Genomic DNA, 25,801 nt, shown 5'->3' on the forward strand with positions numbered 1-25,801 from the left:
AGAATCTGACGGAGGAGACACGAGCGGTCTTGGTGATGTTATCTGGGAAGAGTTTGACCCTGTGACTCTGGAAGATGTGGACAGGATCATGGGGAGGCTAAGCTCCACCACGTGTTTATTGGACCCCTGCCCCTCCTGGCTGGTGTATGCGGCCCGGGAGGGGACACGAGGCTGGCTCCAGGCAGTAATAACTCTTCTTTGAGGGAGGGTAGCTTTCCTGCTGCCTTGAAGGAGGCGGTGGTGAGGCCCCTCCTCAAGAAGCCCCCCCAGGACCCGGCTATTTTGAACAACTACTGTCTGGTCTCCAACCTTCGCTTTCTTGCAAAGGTTGTTGAGAGCGTGGTGGTGCATCAGCTCCCTCTGTTCTTGGAAGAAGCTGATTACCTGGACCCGCACCAATCGGGCTTTAGGCTCGGGTACAACATGGAGATGGCATTGGTCGCGCTGGTGAATGATCTCTGGCGGGCTCGGGACGGGTTGTTCCTCTGTCCTAGTCCTATTAGACCTCTCAGCGGCTTTTGATACCATCGACCATAGTATCTTACTGCGGCGCCTCAGGAGGTTGGGAGTGTGTGGCTCTGTTTTGCAGTGGTTCTCCTCCTACCTCCTGGGTCGTTCGCAGTCGGTGTTGGCAGGAGGGCAGAGGTCGACCCCGAGGCCTCTCGTTTGCGGAGTTCCTCAAGGGTCAGTCCTCTCGCCTCTCCTGTTCAACATCTATATGAAGCCGCTGGGTGAGATCATTCGTGGCTTTGGACACATGTCATACAAGCTGCCTTGCCTACCCTACAAGGTTCCATCCAAAAAAGGTGCCGGAACTCCGTTCTGAGCATTCTATGACAAAAAAAGCCCTGATGATGATGATGATAATGATAATAATAATGATAATAATAATAATAATAATAATAATAATAATGATGATGATAATGATAATTGCAAAAGACCCTAAACCTAACCCCTAACCTTGTGACAATACCTTTAATATTATGAAGCAATACCTGCTTATCCCAAGTCTTTGGGAAGGACTTGACAAGTGAAGGAAAAAACCAAATTCAGTCTGAACATCTGACTGTGTGACCAACTCTAATAATATATATTTTTTCCTGGAAAAAAATCCCTTATCTTTTTATCTCTACTCCAAACCACCCCAGTGATGCCCTCGATGTGATGTCCCGTTGCCTGGAGGCAGTCTGGGTCTGGATGGGGAGGAACAGGCTTCAGCTTAATCCTGACAAGACTGAGTGGTTGTACGTACCTGCATCTCAGGAAATTCAGTTCATTCCATCTTTAACTATGGGGGGTGAGGTGTTACCCCCCGTAGATAGGGCTCGCAACTTGGGTGTTCTCCTTGACTCACAGCTCAGTTTGGAAGACCATGTAGGAGCTGTGGTCAGGGGGGCTTTTGCCCAGGTTCGCCTGGTGCGCCAGTTGCGGCCCTATCAGGACCGGGATGCCCTGCGTACAGTCACTCATGTGCTCGTGACCTCTCGGATAGACTACTGCAATGCTCTCTACATGGGGCTGCCCTTGAGGACCACTTGGAGGCTTCAACTGGTGCAGAATGCAGCCGCGAGAGTTGTGATGGGGGTTTCCCGATACTCCCATGTAACACCTCTCCTCCGTGAGATGCATTGGCTTCCAGTTGCCCTCCAGGTGAGGTTCAAGGTGCTGGTGATGACCTATAAAGCCCTAAATGGCATGGGTCCGGACTACCTACGGGAGCACCTGCTGCCGGCGTCAACTTCCCTTTGTCCTGTGCGCTCCCACTGAGAGGGCCTCCTCAGGGTGCCGTCGGTCAGGGATTGCCAGCTGGCAGCCCCCAGGGGGAGAGCATTCTCTGTGGCTGCACCAGCCCTTTGGAACCAACTGCCTGTTAAGCTCCGGATGGCTCCCGACCTTCGCTCTTTCCGCCGTGACGTGAAGACTTGGTTGTTTGAACAGGCCGGCCTGGACTAAGGGTTTATGTTTATTTTAATTATTTATTGTTAGGGCTAACTAATTGTAATTCTCTTTTAACTTTTGTATGTCGCATTTTATTGCCCTGAGTGCTTTGGGAGAAGGGCGGTATACAAGTTTAATAAAATAAATAAATAAATAAATAATTTGTGCAAGTGTGTTCACAGAAAAAAATGACAATTAATGTTATCTTTTCTCCTTTCCTCTCCTATTTTATCTTATCGTATGTTATCTTATCTTGGCTGATTGTAATGCATACAATTAGCATTGTCTAATTCCACCTTTTTTAAAAAAAAATGTTCTGCCTTTTAATCTAAAATTAAATTCCCTAAACTGACAAACACGAACAAGTCAAATTACAATTCAGCTGTATTTAATTATAATGAAATGTTACTTTGGTGTTTTTATTTTACCCATGAGAGATAGGAGATGGCCAAACGTATGGGTTCATAGATTGCAGTCAGGCACAATGCAATTTGTTTGGTTTTGCAGTGTGAATAAAGTCCTTACATATATTAAGCCAGATTTATGGCTTTGCATTATTTACGAACCAAGCCTCTCTAGTTTACTGAAGCCATGATGGTGGAAACAATTCATGGTTTTCCTCGACAAAGCCCTGGAAGGGCCATTCTCATATATAACTAAATCAGGTACATTAGAGATAGCCCATTAGGATAAAGCTTGTATAGTTTCATCCATTCTGAGAAACAAATCTTTCTTTCTTTCTTTCTTTCTTTCTTTCTTTCTTTCTTTCTTTCTTTCTTTCTTTCTTTCTTTCTTTCTTTCTTTCTTTCTTTCTTTCCTTCCCTCCCTCCCTCCCTCCCTCCCTCCCTTTTCTCTTTTTTATCTAATATAATCTCATCCATCCATCCATCCAAACAGGTAGCCAGCCAGCCGGCTGCTAATTAAAACCATCTTTACTCCTACATTTCCCACAAGGCCTAGCGCGCTGGCTATGATTTCTGGGAATGGTAGGCAAACGACGGGATTAGCCGGGCCAGATTGGAAAAAATGGGAGCTCAGAGGCGGGGGAAGCGACTTCCGGAAGTGAGCGGAAGTCGCTGTTGCTAAGGGCCCGGTTTTCGTTTCTCAGAAAGCAGGCTCTTAGCAACCGGGAAAAGGACGCTGCGCGAAGATGCTGCCAGCCGAGGAAATGGGCGCGGCGCTCCCCAAGGCTTCTTCGAGCCCCGAGCCCTCCATGTACAGGCACAGGCCCGCCTCGGAGCTGACTCAGGTGAAGGAAGAGCCGCTCCCGCTTCTGCCGCCGCACCCTTCGGCTTCAGTAACCTTGCAAACGCCCCTCCTTTCCAGGGCGGTCTGTTGTTGTGTTTTTTTTTGGCGCCTAGCCTAGGGTGTCTCAGAGCATGGACAGAGTGCGACTTGCAATGTCTCTTTCCTGTGCCCAGATGCCCCCATAGACCTCGGGATGGCATTTGGGGCACCGGAGGCACAGGACTCCTGGGCGTGTGCAGAGTGATTTGATTATATTTAACACATTTCTACCATCGCCCATTTATCTGGGCGGTGGAAAGAAATGTTTTTTAAAACCCCAATGTACGGTTTTTTTTAAAAAGGTGGAAAAATATTTAAAATATGCCCATTTTATAAACAGGTTATTTCGTCGAGGATTTAAACGCACCCCTTTATTCAGAAAATACTGTAAGTGCTTTGATTTCACAGGGATAAGAACCACAATGAAGGATGATGATGATGATGATGATGATAATAATAATAATAATAATAATAATAATAATAATAATAATAATTGCAAAAGACCCTAAACTTAACCCCTAACCTTGTGACAATACCTTTAATATTATGAAACAATACCTGCTTATCCCAAGTCCTTGGGAAGGACTTGACAAATGAAGGAAAAAACCAAATTCAGTCTGAAAATCTAACTGACTGTGTGACCAACTCTAATAATATATATTTTTTTCCTGGAAAAAAATCCCTTATCTTTAACAGTATGTTTCCAGAGCTGCCTGCAAGCTTATGAAAATATAACCAGCCACTAAACGTTGGCGGAGGTGCAGGAGAGCGAAGCTTTGTGATCAGGATTTCCTGTATGTGTGTCAGTGTTTGTGTTTAAGAATGAAGCAAAACATTAGGAATGATCAGATTGGATTGCTTATGTTGTTGCAGGAAGAGGAAGGTTTGGCATTTTTTTCCATTTTTAAAGTTTTCCAGTACTTATCCACTGGGAAAAATTGTTGAGATGAGTAAATATTAGCTGGGAGGAAGGACTGAATCAAAATATTGAAGCTGCGTGGAGAAAGATTAGCTTCTTTTGATTCAGCGCTGGTCTTTTTCTTACTCAAAAGAGAATCTACACAGCAGGCACAATATTTTTTAAAGTGGTGGAAATGTTTGTAGGTTTACTGTAGATTCTTTGGCCATAGAGGAGTCCTCAACTTAAAACAGCTTGCTTAGGTAAAAAGGTAAAGGTAAAGGTTCCCCCGCACACACGTGCTAGTCGTTTCCAACTGTAGGGGCCGGTGCTCATCTCCGTTTCAAAGCCGAAGAGCCAGCGCTTGTCCGACGACGTCTCTGTGGTCATGTGGCCGGCATGACTAGATGCCAAAGGCGCACGGAACGCTGTTACCTTCACACCGGAGTGGTCCCTATTTTTCTACTTGCATTTTTACGTGCTTTCGAACTCCTAGGTTGGCAGAAGCTGGGACGAGTAACAGGCGCTCACTCTGTTACGCGGCACTCGGGATTTGACCCACCAAACTGCCGACTTTCTGATCGACAAGCTCAGCGTCCTAACCCACTGAGCCACCGCGTCACATGACCAAACAATGGCTGCATTTACAGCATCCCGGGATCATGTGATCACGGTTTACAAAGGTTTGGCTGAAAACTAGCACTTTTGATTTTCAGCTGTGCCCATAACAAATTATTGATATGCTTGATGACTGTGGCATTCTATAAGTAGTCCTCAACTTACGACCACAATTGAGCCCAAAATTTATGTTGTGAAATGAGGCATTTGTTAAGTAAGTTTTGCCCCATTTTACAGCCTCTCTTGTTAAGTGAAATCACTGCAGATGTTAAATTAATAACCTGGTTGTTAAGTGAATCTGGCTTCCCCATTAATTTTGCTTGTCAGAAGGTCGCAAAAGGTGATCACATGACCCCGGGACATTGCAACTGTCATAAGTATGAGTCAGTTGCCAAGCATCTGGCTTTTGATCATGTGATCATCGGGATGCTACAAAGCGTGAAAATCACTTTTTTCAGTTCTGTTGTAACTTTGAACGGTCACTACATAAACTGTTGTAAGTCGAGGACTACTGTATTAACAACTGCTGCAAAAAATGCTGTAAAATTTTACAACTGCTTTAACATAAGACTGTAACGCGAGAACTCCCTCAAAGTCATATGTTGAGGACTACCTGCATGCATAAGGGTCCTTCTTAGGCATAGATTATAGCCAGCTTGTAGAAATCTGAGCTTTCACATAAATTGGGATCTTTAGAGGTTATGAACCTAGGAATATACTTTTTTTTAAATAAAACTAATGATTGTATTCCATATGGTCCCTATGGAATGGATTCAAAAATTCCATTGGGAGTTTTGAGAATCTGGAAGGTAATTATTGCCCCCCCCTGTCCTTGTAACTCATAAAGCTAATTCCTAAACTCAAATTGGAATAACCTCCAGGGAAGCCTTAGTTGTAATTATAAGAAAACCCTAGTGAATACCCAGAAACAATTATTTATTTATTCATTCACTTGCTTCAGTTTTTTATTGTTCATTCCCAAGGCTTCTGAAGGTGTAAAAGAGAAGCAATAACTTCCGGGAGTCTGTTCCACAGTTGACAGTTCGCTAATAATTCCTGGTTTACAACTTGAGTTATTTCTTGTTATTACTGAGGGGCTGCCCCAAAGAAGAGGGAGTCAACTTATTTTTCAAACCATCTCAGGGCAGGACAAGAAGCAACGGATGGAAACTCATCAAGGAGAGAAGCAACCTGGAACTAAGGAGGAATTTTCTGACAATTAGGACAATTAATTAGTGGAACCCCTTGCCTTCAGAAGTTGTGGGTGCTCCATGACTGGAGGTTTTCACTAAGAGATTGAACAACCACTTGTCTGAAATGATATAGTCTGCTGCTTAAACGGGGCTGGACTAGAAGACCTCCAAGGTCCCAGCTCTAATCTGATTGATTGTAACTTAAAGTCACTGTTTCTTGACCCATCTTTTGGAATAACACTGGATAATTCTGCCCCATCTTCTATATAAATGTACACAATCTACAGGAATATAGAAGATAGATTTGTTAAGAGAGTTTTGCCCCATTTTTACGCCCCCCCTTGCCACAGTCATTAAGTGAATCATTGCAGTTGTTCAGTTAGTAACACAATTGTTAAGTGAATCTCGGCTTCCCTATTGTCTTTGCTTGTCAGAAGTTGCAAAAGGGGAATAACGTGACCCCGGGACACTGTGACTGTCATAAATATGAGTCAGTTGCCAAGCTTCCAAATTTTGATCATGTGACCGTGGGGATGCTGCTCAGGCAGGAAACTGTATACCATGGGTAGGCAACCTTGGTTCTTTTATGACTTGTGGACTTCAACTCCCAGAATTCCTGAGCCGGCATGGCTCAGCTTGGAAACCTCTCTCTTTCCCCTCAGCATGGCTGGCTCAAGAATTCTGGGAGTTGAAGTCCACGAGTCATAAAGCGGCCTAGGCCTAGGCCAGGGGTAGACAACCTTGGTTCTTTTATGACTTGTGGACTTCAACTCCCAGAATTCCTCAGCCAGCTATCTGGGAGTTGAAGTTCACAAGTCATAAAAGAGCCAAAGTTGCCTATCCCTCCCCCCCACCAACACCATTTCAGACAAATGTGGTTTGGCCCGAATTTTAAAAAAGCCTCATTAATTTCAAACAGAAGTTATTTTCTGTCACTGTAATCTGTAATTAGTAGGCATAATCATCATCATCATCATCATCATTGTCTGAGTTGGCCCGGGAGTTCATGGCCTCCATGACAGCCATGGACCTGACCCAAGTAATTCAGGGTCCCACTCATGGGGGAGGACACACTCTTGACTTAGTTTTCTTATCTGGCTTGAAGATCTGGGAGGGGGCTCGCCAACTATTGTCCCCCTGTCATGGTCCGATCATCACCTCCTGCGGTTGGTCTTCCGCTATGCCACCCCCCGCTGCTGGGCTGCAGAACTGACCAGGTGGTTCCGCCCCAGGCGCCTAATGGATCCGGAACGGTTCCAGACGGCGCTTGGGTCTATACCTACCCCCCTCACTCACAGCCCGGCCGACGCCTTGGTGGATGCCTGGGAAAGGGCTGCCACCAAGGCACTCGACCGGGTTGTACCCTTGCGACCCCTGACCCGGCTCAGATCCCGGTGGGCTCCATGGTTTTCTGTGGAGCTCTGGGAGATGAAGCGTTGGAGACGAGGTCTAGAGAGATGTTGGAGATCCAGCCGGTCTGAGTCTGACTGATTGTGGTTAAGAACCTTTACGAGGTCTTATCTCGCAGCGATGAGGACAGCGAAGTCTAATTACTTCGCTGCCCTCATCGCGTCTGCAGATAATCGCCCAGCCACCCTGTTTAGGGTGACTTGCTCCCTCCTTAATCAGGAGGTGAGGGAGGAGCCCTTAAAGGGGCGGGCCGAGGAGTTTAGCTATCATCTGACGGACAAAATCGCTCAGATTCGAGCCAGTTTGGATTCTGACTGGGCAGAGACTGACGGGGAGGAATCGAGCGGTCTAGAGAATGTTACCTGGGGTGAATTCGATCCTGTGACCCCAGATGAGGTGGACAGGATCATGAGCAGACTGAGTTCTGCCACGTGTTTATTGGACCCGTGCCCCTCCTGGCTGGTATATGCAGCCCGGGAGGAGACATGAGTCTGGTTTCAGGCAGTAATAACTGCCTCTTTGAGGGAGGGTACCTTCCCTGCCGCCTTGCAGGAGGCGTTGGTGAGGCCCCTCCTCAAGAAGCCTGCCCTGGACCCGGCTATTTTGAACAACTATCGTCCAGTCTCCAACCTTCGCTTTCTTGCGAAGGTGGTTGAGAGTATGGTGGCACTTCAGCTCCCTCTGTTCCTGGAGGAAACTGATTATCTGGACCCGTACCAATCGGATTTCAGGCCCGGGTACAGCACAGAGATGGCATTGGTCACGCTGATGAATGATGTCTGGTGGGCTCGGGACAGGGGTTGTTCCTCTGTCCTGGTCCTATTAGACCTCTCAGCGGCTTTTGATACAATCGACCATTGTATCCTACTGCGGCGTGTCAGGGGGTTGGGAGTGGGTGGCACTGTTTTACAGTTTTTCTCCTCCTACCTCCTGGGCCGCTCGCAGTCGGTGTTGACGGGAGGGCAGAGGTCCGCCCCGAGGCCTCTCGTTTGTGGAGTTCCTCAGGGGTCGATCCTCTCTCCCCTCTTGTTCAACATCTATATGAAGCTGCTGGGTGAGCTCATTCGTGGTTTCGGGGTGGGGTATCATCAGTACGCTGATGATACCCAACTTTTTCTTTCCACCCCGAAGCAACCCAGTGATGCCCTTGACGTGATGTCCCGTTGCCTGGAGGCAGTCCGGGTTTGGATGGGGAGAAACAGGCTTTGTCTCAATCCTGCCAAGACTGAGTGGCTGTGCATATCGGCATCTCAGACTAACCAATCTTTTCCATTGTGTTACCCCCCGTTGGTAGGGCCTGCAATTTGGGCATCCTCCTGGATTCACGGCTCAGTTTGGAAAATCATATAGGAGCTGTGGCCAGGGGGGGCTTTTGCCCAGGTTCGTCTGGTGCGCCAGTTGCGGCCCTATCTGGACTGAGATGCCCTACGCACAGTCACCCATGCGCTCGTGACCTCCCGGCTAGACTACTGCAATGCTCTCTACATGGGGCTGCCCCTGAGGACCACTCGGAGGCTTCAGCTGGTGCAGAATGCAGCCGCGCAAGTTGTGATGGGAGTCTCCCGATTCTCCCATGTAACATCTCTACTCCATGAGCTGCATTGGCTTCCAGTTGCCCTCCGGGTGAGATTCAAGCTGCTGGTGATGACCTATAAAGCCCTAAATGGCATGGGCCCAGATTATCTGAGGGAGCACCTGCTGCCAGAATCAATTTCCCATCGTCCTGTGCGCTCCCACAGGGAGGGCCTCCTCAGGGTACCGACGGTCAAGGATTGCCGACGGGCGATCCCCAGGGGGAGAGCGTTCTCTGTGGGCGCGCCTGCCCTATGGAATCAACTGCCAACGGAACTCCGGACTGCCCCTGACCTTCGTTCATTTCGCCGGCACCTAAAAACCTGGCTCTTTGAGCTATCTGGTCTGGACTGAGGGGTTTTAATGTTTTTAAATTGTGATTTTAATTTTTTGGGGTTAGACTTAATTTAATTTTATTTTAATTTTATATTGTATTGTTTTTAAATTTAGCCTTGTAAACCGCCCTGAGTCCTTTGGGAGTAGGGCGGTATATAAACCGAATTAATAATAAATAAACAATAAATAATAATAGCAAGAAGCTCAGCTGCTAAATTTATTGTCACTCACAGGTAGTCCTCAACTTAAAACAGTTGTTTAGTAACTGTTCAAAGTTACAACAGTACTGAAAAAAAGTGACTTATGATTGTTTTTCACACTTATGACCATTGCAGCATCCCCATGGTCATGTGATCAAATGGCACTTGGCCAATTGATACATATTTATGACAGTCACAGTGTCCCGGGGTCACGTGATCCCCTTTTACGACCTTCTGACAAGCAAAGACAATGGGGAAGGCCAGATTCACTTAACAACCGTGTTACTAACTTATCAGCTGCAGTGATTCACTTAACAAGTGTGGCAAGAAAGGTCATAAAAAGAAGGGGCAAAGTTCACTTAAACGTTTCACTTAGCGGCAGAAAATTTGGGCTCCATTGTGGTTGTAGGTTGAGGACTACCTGTACTGTCAACTTAATTATCTGAATGCATGCTGAAGATTTTTAACACTGAACCTGTATAACTTTCAAGTTGAAGGTTTCTTTATGCCAGTTTTCAAGATGTTAACTGTAGTATTATTGACGTGAAATCCGCTGTCACCCATTATAGGATCATCATCAAATATTTCTACATCTGTTTCTGATTATTTCTCCTCCTATCCCCACTTAGGACATTTCCCATGTGCTAACCAAAGTTTTTAAGAGCTTATATACTTCAGAGGTGATAGCAGCAGACATGGTGGATAACATGATCAAATCCCATGGAGGAAACAATCCCCATCACAAATACTTTGTGGAAGAGTTGCGAAAGGTAAACTTTCCGTTTAGCTTTTTTCAGGGAAAGATATCAGAATTAGGTGATTTAAGCTTGCAAAATGTTCTGCTTAGTCACCATTCAGAATTGAATCATTTTGGAACAGTAGCAGAGAGACAGACAGGCCGACCAATAGACACATGCAAAGAGAGAAACACACACAAACATATATAATGTTTACCATAACATTAGTAAACATAAATGTGTGTTTGTGTCTGTGTGCATAAATTATGTTGCAAAATTAGAATAAATAGAATACAATAAATCAGAATTATAGGATAAATAAAATACAATGAATCAGAATTATGGAATAAATAGAATATAATAAATCAGAATCATGGCATAAAAAGCGATGCTTGACCAGAGTCTGCAGTATTGTCTGAAAAGCTACACATCCTTTCTGTGACCTTCTGGAAGGAGGGGACTTTGTGGTATCCAAAGCAGAACATCCAGATTCAGTCACAGTTTTGTTCCATATAGTATCAACCTTATGAACTCTCAAGTTTCCTCATTGTGCTATGTATTCAAAATTGACATAGGTATATATGGGTGTAGGTGTGTATATCTATCTATCTATCTATCTATCTATCTATCTATCTATCTATCTATCTCTATCTATATATCTGTATCTATCTAGAGATAGATAGATAGATAGATAGATAGATAGATAGATAGAATGTGTATATGTGTGTTATATGTATTTGTGAGTAGATATATACTTTATTTTAGGAGCAGGCAACAGAATTTAATTTTTAACGTGGGCCAGTGAGCTCAAGTAAAAAATAACAATAAAGGTTACTGAATCTTAATCAGAAGTTAACGGTCCATTTCTGTCTTCAGCAGAATCCTTCTTTTTTTGCATACAGTATACAACGGGTTGCCAACCTTTCTGAGCTGGCGGCGGGAAAGGGAGGGACAGCCACCTTTATGCGCGCGGACGCAAACGTGGCTGCGTGCACGTGAATTGGCCCGTGAGCATGCGCACTCCGTAAATGGGGGCTGCTGGCACCAGTGCGTGGCTCGTGGTTCGGCTAGTGCCGGTGAGAGGCTTGCAGCTTGCCTGGTGTTGGCACGAGGGCAGAGGGTGAGCAGGCGCACATGCACGTGTGCACTGGCCAGCCACTTAAGAGCCATGGCCTGGTAGTGGGCCGCGGCCCGTGGGTTGGGCACCTCTGATGTAAAAGATTTGTACTTCAGTGTCAAATGAATCTAATCCATATTTAAACGTTGACCATGACAACAACAGCTCCGGGAAGAGTACAGTCGTCGACAAACGGAGGCAGAAATGCTGGAAAGGCACATCATCCAAGCCAGGGCCAGGGCCACAGCCGAAGAGGAAAGACTGCTGAGTTTGCATCAGCTGGAAGTTCCAGAAGCCTTCCGCCAAGTGGCCAGGCCATCAGGTGAACCCTTTCCTGCGCTCCCTTTGACAGGAAATCCTCGGCCTGCCATTGCACTTGAGCTCAGGATCTTACTTGCTAAGCCAGACAATTGTTAAGTAAGCTTTGGCCCATTTTACAACCTTTCTCGCCACCGCTGTTAAGTGAATCGCTGTAGTTGTTAAAATTAGCAACACGTTTATTGGGTGAATCTGGCTTTCAATGCTGCTAACTTCAGATGTTCTTGCTTTGACAACATATGGGGGATGCAGCCATTTTCCTTAACTTTGTTTTACTCTTAGAGTTAGGATTAGATGATACTGCGGGGCGGGGGGGGGGGAGAAGGAGGAATGTGTATGGGAGTTAGTTAGACATAACAATATTGCAGTTGTTATCAGAGTCAGGGTTTTTTGAAATAAGAGGTGACAAGAAATGGTGGGTTGAAGAACTGGAGAGAAAGCCTGCATTTCAAATTAATTGGAGAATGTGATTTATGAGTGTTAATTAGAGGAGGGATTTGCACTAGATACTAGACAGGCTTAAGATACAGGAGGATCTGGACAGACTCGAACACTGGGCGCTATCTAACAAAATGAAATTCAGTGGTGAAAAAAGGAAGGTTCTACATTTAGGCAAGAAAAACCAAATGCCCAGGTATAGTATAAGTGGTACCTTGCTCAAGAGTAGTAACTGTGAGAGAGATCTCGGAGTCCTAGTAGACAATCACTTCAATATGAGCCAGCCGTGTGCTGCAGCTGCCAAAAAAGCCAACACAGTGCTAGGCTGAATTAACAGAGGGATAGAATCAAGATCACGTGAAGTCATAATACCACTTTACAATGCATTGGTAAGGCCACAGTTGGAATACGGCATCCGGTTGTGGTAACCACGATGTAAAAAAGATGTTGAGACTCTAGAAAGAGTACAGAGAAGAGCAACAAAGATGATTAGGGGACTGGAGACTAAAACATATAAGGAACGGCTGCTGGAATTGGGTATGTCTAGTTTAATGAAGAGAAGAGGGAGGGGTGACATGATAGCAGTGTTCCAGTATCTCAGGGGCTGCCACAAAGAAGAGGCAGCCAAGCTATTCTCCAAATCACCTGAAGGCAAGACAAGAATTAACGGATGGAAACTAGTCAAGGAGAGAAGCAACCTAGAACTAAGGAGAAACTTCCTGACAGTTAGAACAATTAACCAGTGGAACAACCTGCCTCCAAAAGCGGTGAATGCTCCAACACTGGAAGTTTTTAAGAAGAGACTGGGCCGCCCTTTGTCTGAAATGGTATAGAGTTTGCTGCCTGAGCAGGGGGTTGGACTAGATGACCTCCAAGGTCCCTTCCAACTTTATTATTATTACTATGTGTTCAGGGGAAGGGAATTCAGATTTTGGCTTCACCTGTGTACGTGCCAATGTTATGCTACTCTAATAAAGATTCTTTAAGGAAAACAATGCCTCGAAGTTCTTTGAAGAGTTCCATCTGTCGGAACCATGACACTGGCTTCCCCCTTGACTTTGAGCGTCAAAAGGTTGCAAAAGGGGATCTTCGGACACTGCCACCGTCCTGGAGATGAACTAGTTACCAAACGGCTGAATTTTGATCATGTGACTGCAGGGATGCTGCAACAGTCGCAAGCGTTAAAAGTTTTGTAGCTTTGAAAGTTCACTAAAAAAAAAATGGTTGCAAGTCGAGGACCGCCTCTATCCTAATATAACTTGTACTAGAAATTAGTAAGGATTTGATTTGATCTTTTTGGTATGGGAAGGATTGGTGGCAAGGCGCAGAAACGCTGTTTGGCTGGTTTGTTGTAGAATCTGAAGAATTAGAATTACGACGAAGAGACAAAAGGAAAGCCTTTTTATCTGTTTGCTCTCATTTTTCAGCCCAGGATAATTCCTATGAAAATTCCTGCCACCAAAGTTACTCTTCTTGGGGGGGGTTTTGGTGGGTGTGAAAATTGATTACAGGTGGTCCTCGGCTTACAACTCTTCATTTAGCGACGGCTGAAAGTTAGAACGACACTGAAAAAAGGGATGGGTGTTGCAGCATCACATGGCCAGATGATCGAAATTTGTTTAAAATTGTTGCAGCGTGCCTGGGTCACGTGATCCCCATTTGCAACCTTCCTAGCCAGTTTGCGACAAACAAAATCAGTGGCAAAAGTCGGATCCGCTTAACGCCCACACGGTTCATTTAACAACTGCAGTGATTCTTGGCATGGCAAAAACAGGTAGAAAGGTAAGGCGCAACCTGTGTAACGTCCCTCTCACTTAGAAGAGAAATTCTGGCCCCAGTTGTGCTTGTAAGTCAAAGATTACCTGTACTGGCCTCAGTTTCTCTTCCAAAATGTTCTATTCCCCTCTACCAGTGATGGCGAACCTTTTAGAGACCGAGTGCCCAAACTGCAACCCCAAACCCACTTATGTATCGTCAGGTGCCGGGTGGGCGTGGCCCATTGGGTGGGTGTGGCCCATTGGGTGGGTGTGACCCATTGGGTGGGCGTGGCTGCGGTGGTAACGGCAGACTGGGTGGGACTAAAAAGTTCAATCAATCAATTCCAACTTTGCGAGATCTTTTTTTTCCCCGCGAGAAGTTGAAATTGATTTTTTTTTGCACACAGCAGCGGAGGCCTAAAGCGAAAAGGTTTTATAAAACCCAGCTGAAGGCCTAGGACTGGGGTGACGACCCATGCGCCCACAGAGAGGGGGCTCTTTGTGCCGTGCCGTAGGTTCGCCACCATGGCCCTCTATGTAGAAATAATGGGAAAAGTTTTATTTTTAAAAGCTTTCCTCTCTTTAATGTCTATTTGCCTAGTGAAGTCTACATTCAGATGGTGTGTGGATGGTGAGCTTCTTAAAAAGCACCACTTAATCTGCCCCGATGATTACATCACGGATCGGGTACTAATAACCCACGCTCCTAAAGGTAACTAGAAAGACGGATGTGACTTTTCCAGGACACAAATGTACGCTCGTACCTGAGGGAAATATGAGATTGTCATTTTTTTAAAAAAAATGTATGCGTAAACGATGAGAGTTCTTTTTCTACATTAGAGCCTTGGTGGAGCAGTGGGCTAATGCCTCCTTAAGTAACACCAGCTGCCTGCAATTAGTGCAGGTTCGCATCCCACCAGGCTCAAGGTTGACTCAGCCTTCCATCCTTCCGAGGTAGGTAAAATGAGGACCCAGATTGTTGGGGGCAATTAAGCTGACTTTGTAATAATGCCGCTTGGGGTGTGTGTGTGTGAAAGCCCTAATAAGCAGGCATATACTTAGAATGAAGGCTACTGCTAAGTTTGTAAGCAGCCCTGAGTCTTCGGAGAAGGGCGGGATATAAATGGAATTAAAATAAATAAATAAATTTCTTTTTGAACTTAGCTTTATCTATTTGAATGCAGATGTCTCAGAACCGGGCTATTTGAAAGAAACTGATTGTAAACACTACGCTCCTCCTGACTCGGAGGCTTTTCAATTCAAGGAAAGTTCACGCATCGAAAAGCTGTGGGCAAGCCTCCCAGACGTATCTTTGTCCAGTTTAACTCTGGAGTCTTCGGATATTAGTTTTCCAGACAGAACTAGGGCATCATTCCGTAAGGTACAATCTAGTTTTATTCTGTTAACTGCTTTGACGTTGATTTTTTTTTATCAGTCCCCACGGATCAGCCTTGTCTTGACGTGATCGGGTTCTCAGATTCGAGATGGGATTTTCTTTTCTTTTTGTTAAATTACCTCCTTTTCTGTTCCTTGTGCTTTAATGTGTGGACCGCTTGTAGGGGATTGTGGGTGAAACTGAAGAAAATGTCTGGGATGTTTTAAGGCTCCTTAGCTACATACTTGTTGTTCTCCGTCAGCAGCTTTGTATCTCTTAGGTCAGGGGTGTCAAACTCAATTTCATTGAGGGCCGCATCAGCATTGCGGTTGCCCTCAAGGGGCCGGGTGGGCGTGGCCTGGGTGGGCGTGGCCTACTGGGTGGGCGTGGCTAGAGTGCATATGGCCTACTGGGTGGGCGTGGCCAGCTCTACCTCGTTCGCATCAAGGGTGCCTATGGGGGCCTGGGCAGGAGTGGGACAGATCTGAGGGTCTCTGGCAGAAGGAGGGTCTCTGGGCCAGGGCCAAGGCAGTGGGGGCTGTTCCCTCACTGTTTCCAGGATGGCTTCGCGGGCCAAGTGAAACCACTTCGCTGGCCGGATTCGGCCCCCGGGCCTTGTGTTTGACATGTCTGTCTTAGGTAGTCTCAACTTAAAACCTTTCTCTTAGTGACTATTTGAAGTTACAATGGCACTGAAAAAGTGATTAATGACTCTTTTTCATACCTACAGCCATTGCAGCATTCCCCATAGTCACGTGATCAAAACTCAGACGCTTGGCCACTGATTCATTGTTTATGACGGTCGCAGTGTCCCCGGGGGTCACGTGATTCCCCTTTTGCGACCTTCTGGCAACCAAAGTCGATGGCGAAGCCAGATTCACTTAACATCCACAGCAGCTGCAGTAATTCACTTAGCAACTGCGGCAAGAAAGGTCACAGAATGGGTGTAAAAGCCACATAACAACTGTCATGCTTAGGAACAGGAATTTGGGGCTCAAATGTGGCTGTAAACCGAGGACTCTATTATTTATTTTTATATAAACATTATACGATATTTACATTATAAAAAGGGTGCAAATAGCACTTCCGAAATCTAAAATACGGTATCATAGATTCAACCTCCGTGCCTTATATAGTTAGAATAAAATTGGATATGAAAGGTGAGGTGGCAGCTTAGCCAGCCTAATTTCCTATTTGTATCAAAGCTTTATGTTTTATAAATCTGCCTATCCTGTGGGTTGGGTGCTTAAAATAGAACACCTGTTTATAGAAGAGGCTGATCCTTTCAGCAATGCACAACTTTCCTAGGCTCAAAAAAAGCAACCCAACAACAAGCCTGTTTGTGTGAGAGTAGTCCAATATTTCTAATATAAAAACTACACCTTGTCTCTAATCGATTTGTATTGATTTATGTTAATTCCACTGACGGTCTCCACCACATGTTCCACTGGATTCTTGATGCTCAACCTCAAGCAAAATAAAGGCAGAATCATAACTTTCAGCAGACAGTGACTGCCTGTTTCCTGTTTTGTTTTTTTTTTGTTTTTTTTTTAAAAAATAACTGCTGGAGGTAGAATTCGCAAGGACATTTTTTCCCCCTTCCAAAACAGAGGCCATATTGTCCTCTGAATTGACAAACGCCGCTTACGTGTCTTGAGAATAACTGAAACGTAAGTGCCTGCTTCATATGCAGAAATGATGTTGAAGTTTTTGGTGCTCTCCGAGCTGGGCTGTTTGCTTACAGATGTTTCATTACCCGACTAGGTGATGGCACTGATGGTGCTACCTAGTTGAGTAATGAAACATCTGCAAGCGAAGAGCCAGGTTTGCAGAGCACAGGGGACTCCTCCATTTCAAACCCTGAGCTACAGATATTCTCTTCTGTTGGAAAAGATGCTTCATGGAAGAAGGTGGGTTGGTTGGTTTATTAATTTTATATGCCGCCCATCTTCCTTGCAGAGTGATTCTGGGAGTCCTACAGTTCATAAAAAGATAAATGGAGAAGCAATTAAAATTTTAGGGATATTAAAAAATTAAAATTATAAGTAGTCCTCAGCTTAAAAACAGTTGATTTAGTGACCATTCAAAGTTACAACGGCATTGAAAAAAGTGACTTATGACCAGATCTTACACTCACAGTTATTGTAGCATCCCGATGGTCATGTGATCAAAATCCAGTTGCCTGGCAGCTGACTTTATGACTGCTGCAATATCCTGCACTCACGTGATCCCCTTTGGGATCACATGTCAACGAGAGAAGCTAAATTCACTTAACAGTTGTGTTACTAACTTAGCGACTGTAGGGATTCACTTAACGACTGAGGCAAAAAAAGGTCGTAAAGTGGGGCAAAACTCATTTTGGGAATTTGGGGCCGAGTTGTGGTCATAAGCCGAGGACTCTGTGCCATAAGCTAGAATCAAGGAGGAGGACAGCAAGAGGATGAGATTTATTTTTTTTTTTTACCCTGTGAAAGCCCCCCTCAGGGCCCCAGGCCAACCCTCAAAACCAAGTTTTGATCTCTTCTGGAAAGCCAATGTGGGAGCAGCTCTCACATCTGCTAGTAAGATGTCTGTGGAGATTCTCAGTCATCCAGGTCATAATTGTCTCAAAGATGCTTGTTTTTTCTTCAAAAGGTAACTGGACTGTTTTTTCCGTGAGGAAGAAGACGTTTCGCTTCTCATCCAAGAAGCTTCACCAGTTCCGATGGTGGGGGGAATGGAAGGATAATAATAATAATAACAACAACAACAATCATAATAATCATGTTGGAATGGACCTTGGAGGTCATCTAGTCCAACCCCCTGCTCAGGCAGGAAACCCTATACCATTTCAGACAAATGGCTGTCCAGTGTCTCCTTAAAAACTTCCAGTGTTGGAGCATTCACAGCTTCTGGAGGCAGGTTGTTCCACTGGTTAATTGTTCTAACTGTCAGGAAGTTTCTCCTTAGTTCCAGGTTGCTTCTCTCCTTGACTAGTTTCCATCCGTTGCCTCTTGTCCTGCCTTCAGGTGCTTTGGAGAATAGCTTGACTCCCTCTTCTTTGTGGCAGCCCCTGAGATACTGGAACATTGCTGTCATGTCACCCCTGGTCCTTCTCTTCATTAAACTAGACATGCCCAATTCCAGCAACCGTTCCTTATATGTTTTAGCCTCCAGTCCCCTAATCATCTTTGTTGCTCTTCTCTGCATCTCAACATCTTTCTGATAACTTCTGTTAGGATGGGTGTGGGTGGGTGGGAATGGAAGGATTGTATTTCCTTGCAGTCATCTGAAAAGTATTGTAGATACTTTTTGTCTACAAAAGTATTGTAATACAAAAGTATTGTAGATACTTGATGGAAGGATGGTATTTCTTTGCAGAAATACATCCTCTCCCCCCCCCCCACATCCTATCACAGGGGTGTCAAACTCAATTTCATTGAGGGCCGCATCAGCATTGCGGTTGCCCTCAAGGGGCCGGGTGGGTATGGCCAGGGTGGGTGTGGCCTACTGGGTGGGCGTGGCTAGAGTGCGTATGGCCTACTGGGTGGGCGTGGCCAGCTCTACATGGTTCGCATCAAGGGTGCTTATGGGGGCCTGGGCAGGAGTGGGACAGATCTGAGGGTCTCTGGCAGAAGGAAGGTCTCTGGGCCAGGGCCAAGGCAGCGGGGGCCATTCCCTCACTGTTTCCAGGATGGCTTCGCGGGCCGCATGAAACCACTTCGCGGGCCGGATCCGGCCCCCGGGCCTTGTGTTTGACATGTCTGTCCTATCAGAACCTATCCTTCTACCACTCCCCCCACACCAGCCTGTCCCAACTGTCAGTACCTATTCTTCCATCCGCCCTGCCACCAGAACTGATGAAGCTTCTTGGATGAGAAGTGAAACATTTTCTTCTCCTTCCTCAAGGAAAAAAAACAGTTCAGTTGCCTTTCAGTGGGGAAAAAAAGCACCTACAGCAAAAAAATAATAATAATACTCTTGAAACCTGTTTTCTACTGCTCCAAATTGCAGGACATGAAAAAGGGGGCTTCAGGTACAGGAAGGCAGATTCTGGTCGAATGTTCCCCCAAAATATGTCTCACAATAAGAGAAATTGGATATTGGGTAATGAAATTTACATTTCAGAAAGATCCTGGTCTCTTTTTTGCTGGGCCAAACAGGGGCTGGAGAGCTCTCTCTCGGGGTTTTTTTTAAATAAGATTCTTGCAGGCCACATGGCTTCTTTAGTTGTAGGGTTTTGAAAAACTCAAAGCTTGTGGGATCGGTTTTTTTGGTGATCCAGGGTGAATCTTATATAAAAGTCTTATCTAAAAGCATGTTTCTCTTTTCATCTCTGATAGAAGAAAGCTGGAGCCTTGGGCAAACCTGTCTGGATGGATGAGATGTCCAGAGCTGACCGGCAGGAAGACCGTCTATATCTTCAGAAATTGAAAGAGCGCCACAGTTTCCTAAAAAACCCTCGTTTTTTCCCACCTAATACGCTCCATGGAGGCAAGTCCTTGATTCTGCCTCAAAAGAAGGTGGAGCGGATGATAGGAGGAAGAAGAAGAAAGCTTGTGATGGAAAGGTAGCTCTTTATAAAATAAAATAAAAAAAAATAACAGTACATATACAAATGGCGCTCTCTGCCCCTACGCGACTGGCCTTCTTAGCTGCAACAGTGATATTTTAACGTTTCTGTGCTTCTCCCTCTCCCACACATTCCAAGGCATTCCGTACCTGAATGTGAAAATCTTTACATATATATATAGAGAGAGAGCCTGCCTGTGGCAGAAAAAGAGAAGAGGAAATTTTGACTACAAAGTTGTTGCTTTGGATAGCAAGGCAGGCCACATCCTGACTGGTGCAGTATATGGTCAAGCCCAACTATGGGAGCATTGCCACCTGTCACATATTCTGCTTTTAGAAATGAATTGATTCAGGACGCTGAAGATAAAGGGAGTCGCGTAGCCTTTCAGGGCTCAGATTCAAAACGCACCCCCCCTCCCGCCACACACACACACACACACACAAACACAGACAAAAGTGCCAAAATCACAATATTCTTTAGCCAGGGTGCCACTGAAACATTGCAGTTGCCACCTCCTGTTTCCGGAGGGCCTCAAGTGGTTTATGTCTGCCCCAAAAGGCAAATCTTTTGGTTTTTTTTTCCATTTGGGCTAAAGTTAAAAGGCCACATCCGTCTTTGGAGCATCAGGATGGCGCAGAGTCCGGAAGAAGCTGGGTGGACTCAGGCTGAAATCCATGCCTGAGAGTGCCGTGTTGAAGCCCACAAATCTTAAAAAAGTTGTTATGGCTGAGAAACACTGTGAGAGATTTCAGCATAATGAAATTCACTTTACAGGTAGTCCTCAGTTTACAACCAAAACCGAGCCCCACATTTCTGTTTGTAAGCAAGACACTTGTTAAGTAAATTTTGCCCCACTTTATGACCTTTCTCGCCACAGTTGTTGAATCACTGCAGCTGTTAAAGTTAGTAGCGTGATGGGTGAAGTGAATCTGCCTTCCCCATTGACTTTGCTGGCCAGAAGGTTGCAAAAGGGGGTCACGTGATCCCAGAACCCTGCAACCGTCATAGATATGAGTCAGTTGCCAAGTGTCTGAATGTTGATCCTGTGACCACAGGGGTCAAAACGGTCATAAGTCTTTTTTCCCCCCAGTGCCATTGTAACTTTGAACAGCCACTAAATTAACTGTTGTAAGTGGAGGGTTACCTTTACTAAGTCAGCATAACCATTTTCTCCTGTCACATTAAATATCTACAGACATTTTCAAGAGAACTTGGGGGGCCAAAGGCAAGCTCTGAGGACAATGGAATGAAGTAGCCCCCATTGAGCCCATCCAGTGCCAGCTAACGTGCAGCGGTCCTGAGAATTCTCTTGTAACCATCTTTTCTTTTCTTTTCATTTCAGCCCTTCCCAGTCAGTACCAATCTTCCTCTCAAACCCTCCTGCAGTGGTGTTTACAGAATATGAAGTTGGCCAGGTTTATGAGGTAAGTAAAGGTAAAGGTAAAGGTTCCCCCGCACATGTGTGCTAGTCGTTTCTGACTCTAGGGGCCGGTGCTCATCTCTGTTTCAAAGCCGAACAGCCAGCGCTTGTCCGAGGACGTCTCCGTGGTCATGTGGCCGGCATGACTAGACGCCAAAGGTCCCTATTTTTCTACTTGCATTTTTACGTGCTTTCGAACTGCTAGGTTGGCAGAAGCTGGGACGAGTAACAGGCGCTCACTCTGTTATGCGGCACTCGGGATTCGACCCGCCAAACTGCCGACCTTCTGATCGACAAGCTCAGCGTCCTAACCCACTGAGCCAGCGCGTGGTCCGTTAATTTGCTTTTCTTCAGCTGGACTGGAGCATCATTCTTTTATTTCTTCATGTACTTTTAATTGAATACAGGGAGTCCTCGGCTTATGGCTGGCCACTTAGCAATCAGTTCAAGTTATGATGGACTCCCTAAAGGGACTTAAGATTGCAAAGTTCAGACAGCCACCCCCCCTGGTCATTTATGGCCATTTACTTCATCTTGAGCTTTTGCTGAAACAGGCATTTATTTCTGGTTTCTTGCAAAAACCGCTCATAATGAACAACGGGTTTGGTTAATGACTGTGGCTCTCACTTAAAGACTGTCACAAGAAAAGTTGTAAAATCGGTGGCCACTTTATGGCTGTGACAACTTATAACTGCAAATGTCCAGCTCAGTTACAGCTATAAGTCAAGGACTACATATGAATTCTTCTTTCCTTCAAGGACAGATAGAGTGCAACACCACAGTCAATCTTTTCAAAAATCAATGGGCCCGACTAAATGTTTTGTAGATTTGAGGGCAGTGAAAAATGTGGGTAGTCATAACTGCCAAAAATGTTTTGACTATTTTGTGGGATTGTTAAGGATAAAAATCGGCTGTGCTTGGCTTGCAGACCCTTGACATATCCATTCCCACTTTTTTTTGCCTCCCCTTCATCCCCCAATTCTTAAAAACCAACCATTTTTTTGGTGCTGAATATTGGCATTATACTTTGGGGGTACTCTGGGGTCATAAAATGGCGGGGGGGGGGGTAGGGGAGGATGCACTGGCTCTGTCTTTGCTTTTCATTGTAGATGACAATAGAGTTACAGAACATGACCTCAACATCTCAAAGCATCAGAATTATTCCTCCAGCTACAGCTGCCTTCTCGGTTGTGATGGGTGAGTTCTTGCCAGATGCTGTGATCTCACTTTCAAATCTGATGGTTTCTGGCAAAAATGGGTGTCCCTGGATTGCATCCAAAGGATGGAAATGGCCTCAAAAGGATGCCAAAGCTAAGCAGAGTCAGATCTGATTCATGGCACGCGGGCCATTGCCCCAGTCCAGCTGGGTTTTATAAAACCTTTTCATTTTAGGCCTCTGCCTCCATGTGCAAAAAAAAAAAAAAGGGTCCAATCAATCAATTTCAGCTTCTCGCTGGAATTGATTGATTGAACTTTTTAGTCCCAGCCAGTCTGCCATTACCACCGCAGCCACACCCACCCAATGGGCCACGCCCACCCAATGGGCCACGCCCACCCGGCACCCGACGCTACGTAAGTGGGTTTTGGGTTGTAGTTTGGGCACTCGGTCTCCAAAAGGTTCGCCATCACTGAGCTAGGCCAAACTGATAACATGGATGGGAAACACACTTAAGGAATCTCAAGACGACAGAATGGAGCACAGATAGCCCTTGAGTTACGGCTATAACGCAGCTCGCACTTTATGAACCTAGGTTGTGAGAGTCATAAGTTGGTTGGTCATGTGACTGAGTCGATTTTACGGCCTTTTTGTAGCCGTCATGTGAAGGCCACATCGTTAGGCAAACCAGTGGTTCACTCTGGGTGCAGTTTTGCCCAAACCAGAACTGCTGATTTTTGGTTAAAAAAAGGTCATAAAACACGCTCACAGGACTGCAGGATGCTGCAAACTGTCATCAGTATTGCTGAACGCCCAGCTTGCAGCCGGGTGACTGTCAGAACCTTGGAACTGGGTCATAATTCCCCTTTTTCAGGAACGTTGTAACTTTGAATGGTTTTAAGCTGGCTATCTATAGTCAGCTAAAAAAAAACACCACAGGAGAATACATTGCCATGTTTACAGCTGCTGGGAAAACAATGGAGATATGCTTGTGATGTCCTCCCAAGTCACACTCAAGGGAAGGTTTGTTTAAGGGACACTGACTTTGCTTCTTAGAAGGTCGCGAAAGATGATCACGTGACCCCGGGACACTGCGACCGTCATAAATATGAAGCAGTCGTCAAGCATTTGAACGGCACTGAAAAAAGTGACTTATGACTGTTTTTCACACATGGCCATTGCAGCATCCCTGTGGCCATTTGATTTACATCTGGATGCTTGACGACTGCTTCATATTTATGACGGTCGCAGTGTCCCGGGGTCACGTGATCATCTTTCGCGACCTTCTAAGAAGCAAAGTCAGTGGAGAAGTCAGATTAACTTAACAACCATGTTACTAATTTAACCACTGTAGTGATTCACTTAACCAACATGGCAAGAAAAGTCATAAAATGGGCAAGACTCACTTAACAAATTTCTCACTTAGCAACATAAATTTCTGGGCTCAATTACAGCCATACAGCAAGGACCACCTGTATTATTCTAGGGTTTATTAAGAGAATCTTGAAAGATTGTACAAGTTTCTCTCTGTCCCATCTCATTTTAAACCAAGATCGAGGAAGGATTATTCTCATCTTTTCTTCTGTCTTGGAGCTGTGTAATCACTCCACCAAGTTGCTCCTTAAAAGCTCACTCATGCTTCTCCCAAGGTCAGTTCTAATACTTTACACCATGGAAGAGAGCTGTTGTGCCTTACACATCTACTTGGTTCACACACGCTCCTAAGCCATTTTTAAGCATGGCTTATTAAATAAACCATAATTGGCTGGTTTCAGTCACTTGGCTCAATCAAAATCAAATCAGATCAGATTATTTTATCATAATATGAATGCGAAATCTTCAGGGCACTATATTAATTGTGACAGACCATGCTGGCCTTCATAAAAGCCATAAAGATCTGGCTTTTTCAGCCTCTCTTGAGTGTGGGGCTGGGTTGAGGGATTCATAACTTTCATGTGATTTTATGAAATAGGGTTACAAATCATGATTTTGCAAACCCCCTTTTTACAATTACGTTCTCCAACGTGGTCTGACTTTTACTGTGTTTGTCTTTTTAGTCTATCTTATGAATACTTACACAGTTAGATACATATACAACCAAAACTGAGGCCAGAATTTACGTCGCTAAGCCAAGCAGTTGTTAAGTGAGTTTTGTCCCATTGTATTAACTTTTTTTGCCACAGTTGCTAATTGAATAATGTGGTTATTAAGTGAATCTTGACTTTGCTCATTGGAACCAGCCGGGAAGCTTACAAACGATAATCACATGACCCCAGCAGAATGTAACTCTCATAAATACATGCCAGTTGCCAAGTGTCAGAATTTTGATCATGTGACCACGGGGATGCCGCAAACACTCATCAGTGTGAAAATTGTAAGTCACTTTTTTCAGTGCCATTGTAACACTGAACTGCTTTTAAATGAATGGTTGTAAGCTGAGGATTATCTGTGTAGTATTTAAAGAGTTCTCACCATAGTGGTGTTATGTGACCAGCACAAGCAACACAGAGAGTCAGAAGATTTCTAATAAAAGTCCTTTCTTTCCAGGGAAATTCCCAGGAGAAGGTGGGCTCGTCGCTCCCGGGATGAGCTGCTACTACATCGTCCAGTTTATTCCTGAATATCTGGCGGATTATGATGATTATTTACTGGTGGAATCTCAGGCAGCCTATCCGCTCCTGGTCCCTTTGCAAGGCAGAAGACCACCTCCCATTTTAACACGTGAGCTGACTGTGTGACAATCACCCGTGGGAGAGTTTCTCTTTTAGTGCTCTGCCTTCCAACCTATTAGCAAAATGCTTCTCCACCCTAATGATGAGCGGTCAGCGCAGTTGAGCCCAACATTTCCATCGCCGAACAAGACAGTTGTTTGGTGAGCTTTGCACCGTTCTGCGGCCTTTCTTCCCACAGTTTTTTAAGTGAACCTCTGCAGTTGCTAAGTTAGTAACATGGTGCTTAAGTGCCTTCCATGCTGACTTTGCTTCTCAGAAGGTCGCAAAACGGAATCACACAGCCCTGGGACATGCTCCTGGGACACCGCCACCATCGTAAGTAGCAAGTAGTCACTTGCCAAGCATCCAAATTTTGATCTTGTGACCCCGGGGGTGCTGCAACGGCTGTAAGTGTGGAAAATAGTCATAAGTCAGGGTTTTTTCAGCGCCATCGTAACTTTGGACGGTCACCAAACGGATGGCTGTAAGTCAAGGACTGCCTGTAATGATGTCATCAAAGCTTTCAATGTATGAGATTTGGCAAAGATCCAGCAATCGGTGATCAGCCATTTTTAAATATCTGTGCCTGCTTCATCTTTAAATATGGCAGCTTCAGCCTAGCCTCATAGCTAGAGACTTGAGAATAGCAATAAAGGAGAATATTTGTAGCTCAGGGTTGAAATGGGGGGGGGGAGTCCTTGGTGCTCTCTGAGGTTGGTGGTTTTTGTTGTGTAGTAGGGACGCGGTGGCTCAGTGGGTTAGGACGCT

General features: G+C 45.2%; 1 protein-coding gene across 1 annotated transcript in view; it reads left to right on the forward strand.

Moving 5' to 3' along the window:
* The first annotated feature begins 2,964 nt into the window (after positions 1-2,964).
* Positions 2,965-25,801, forward strand: part of DLEC1 (DLEC1 cilia and flagella associated protein) — a 91,460-nt gene continuing 68,623 nt past the window's right edge. The window contains exons 1-9 of the mRNA XM_083376968.1: positions 2,965-3,187; positions 10,082-10,222; positions 11,472-11,628; positions 14,421-14,531; positions 15,004-15,200; positions 19,517-19,743; positions 21,089-21,170; positions 22,276-22,363; positions 24,870-25,043. Of these exons, the coding sequence (XP_083233094.1) occupies positions 3,089-3,187; positions 10,082-10,222; positions 11,472-11,628; positions 14,421-14,531; positions 15,004-15,200; positions 19,517-19,743; positions 21,089-21,170; positions 22,276-22,363; positions 24,870-25,043 (1,276 nt within the window). The 5' untranslated portion in view covers positions 2,965-3,088. The remainder of the gene's footprint in view (positions 3,188-10,081; positions 10,223-11,471; positions 11,629-14,420; positions 14,532-15,003; positions 15,201-19,516; positions 19,744-21,088; positions 21,171-22,275; positions 22,364-24,869; positions 25,044-25,801) is intronic.

This window comes from Vipera ursinii (genome assembly GCF_947247035.1).
Source record: "Vipera ursinii genome assembly, chromosome: Z".
In the NCBI taxonomy this organism is placed as follows: Eukaryota; Metazoa; Chordata; class Lepidosauria; order Squamata; family Viperidae; genus Vipera; species Vipera ursinii.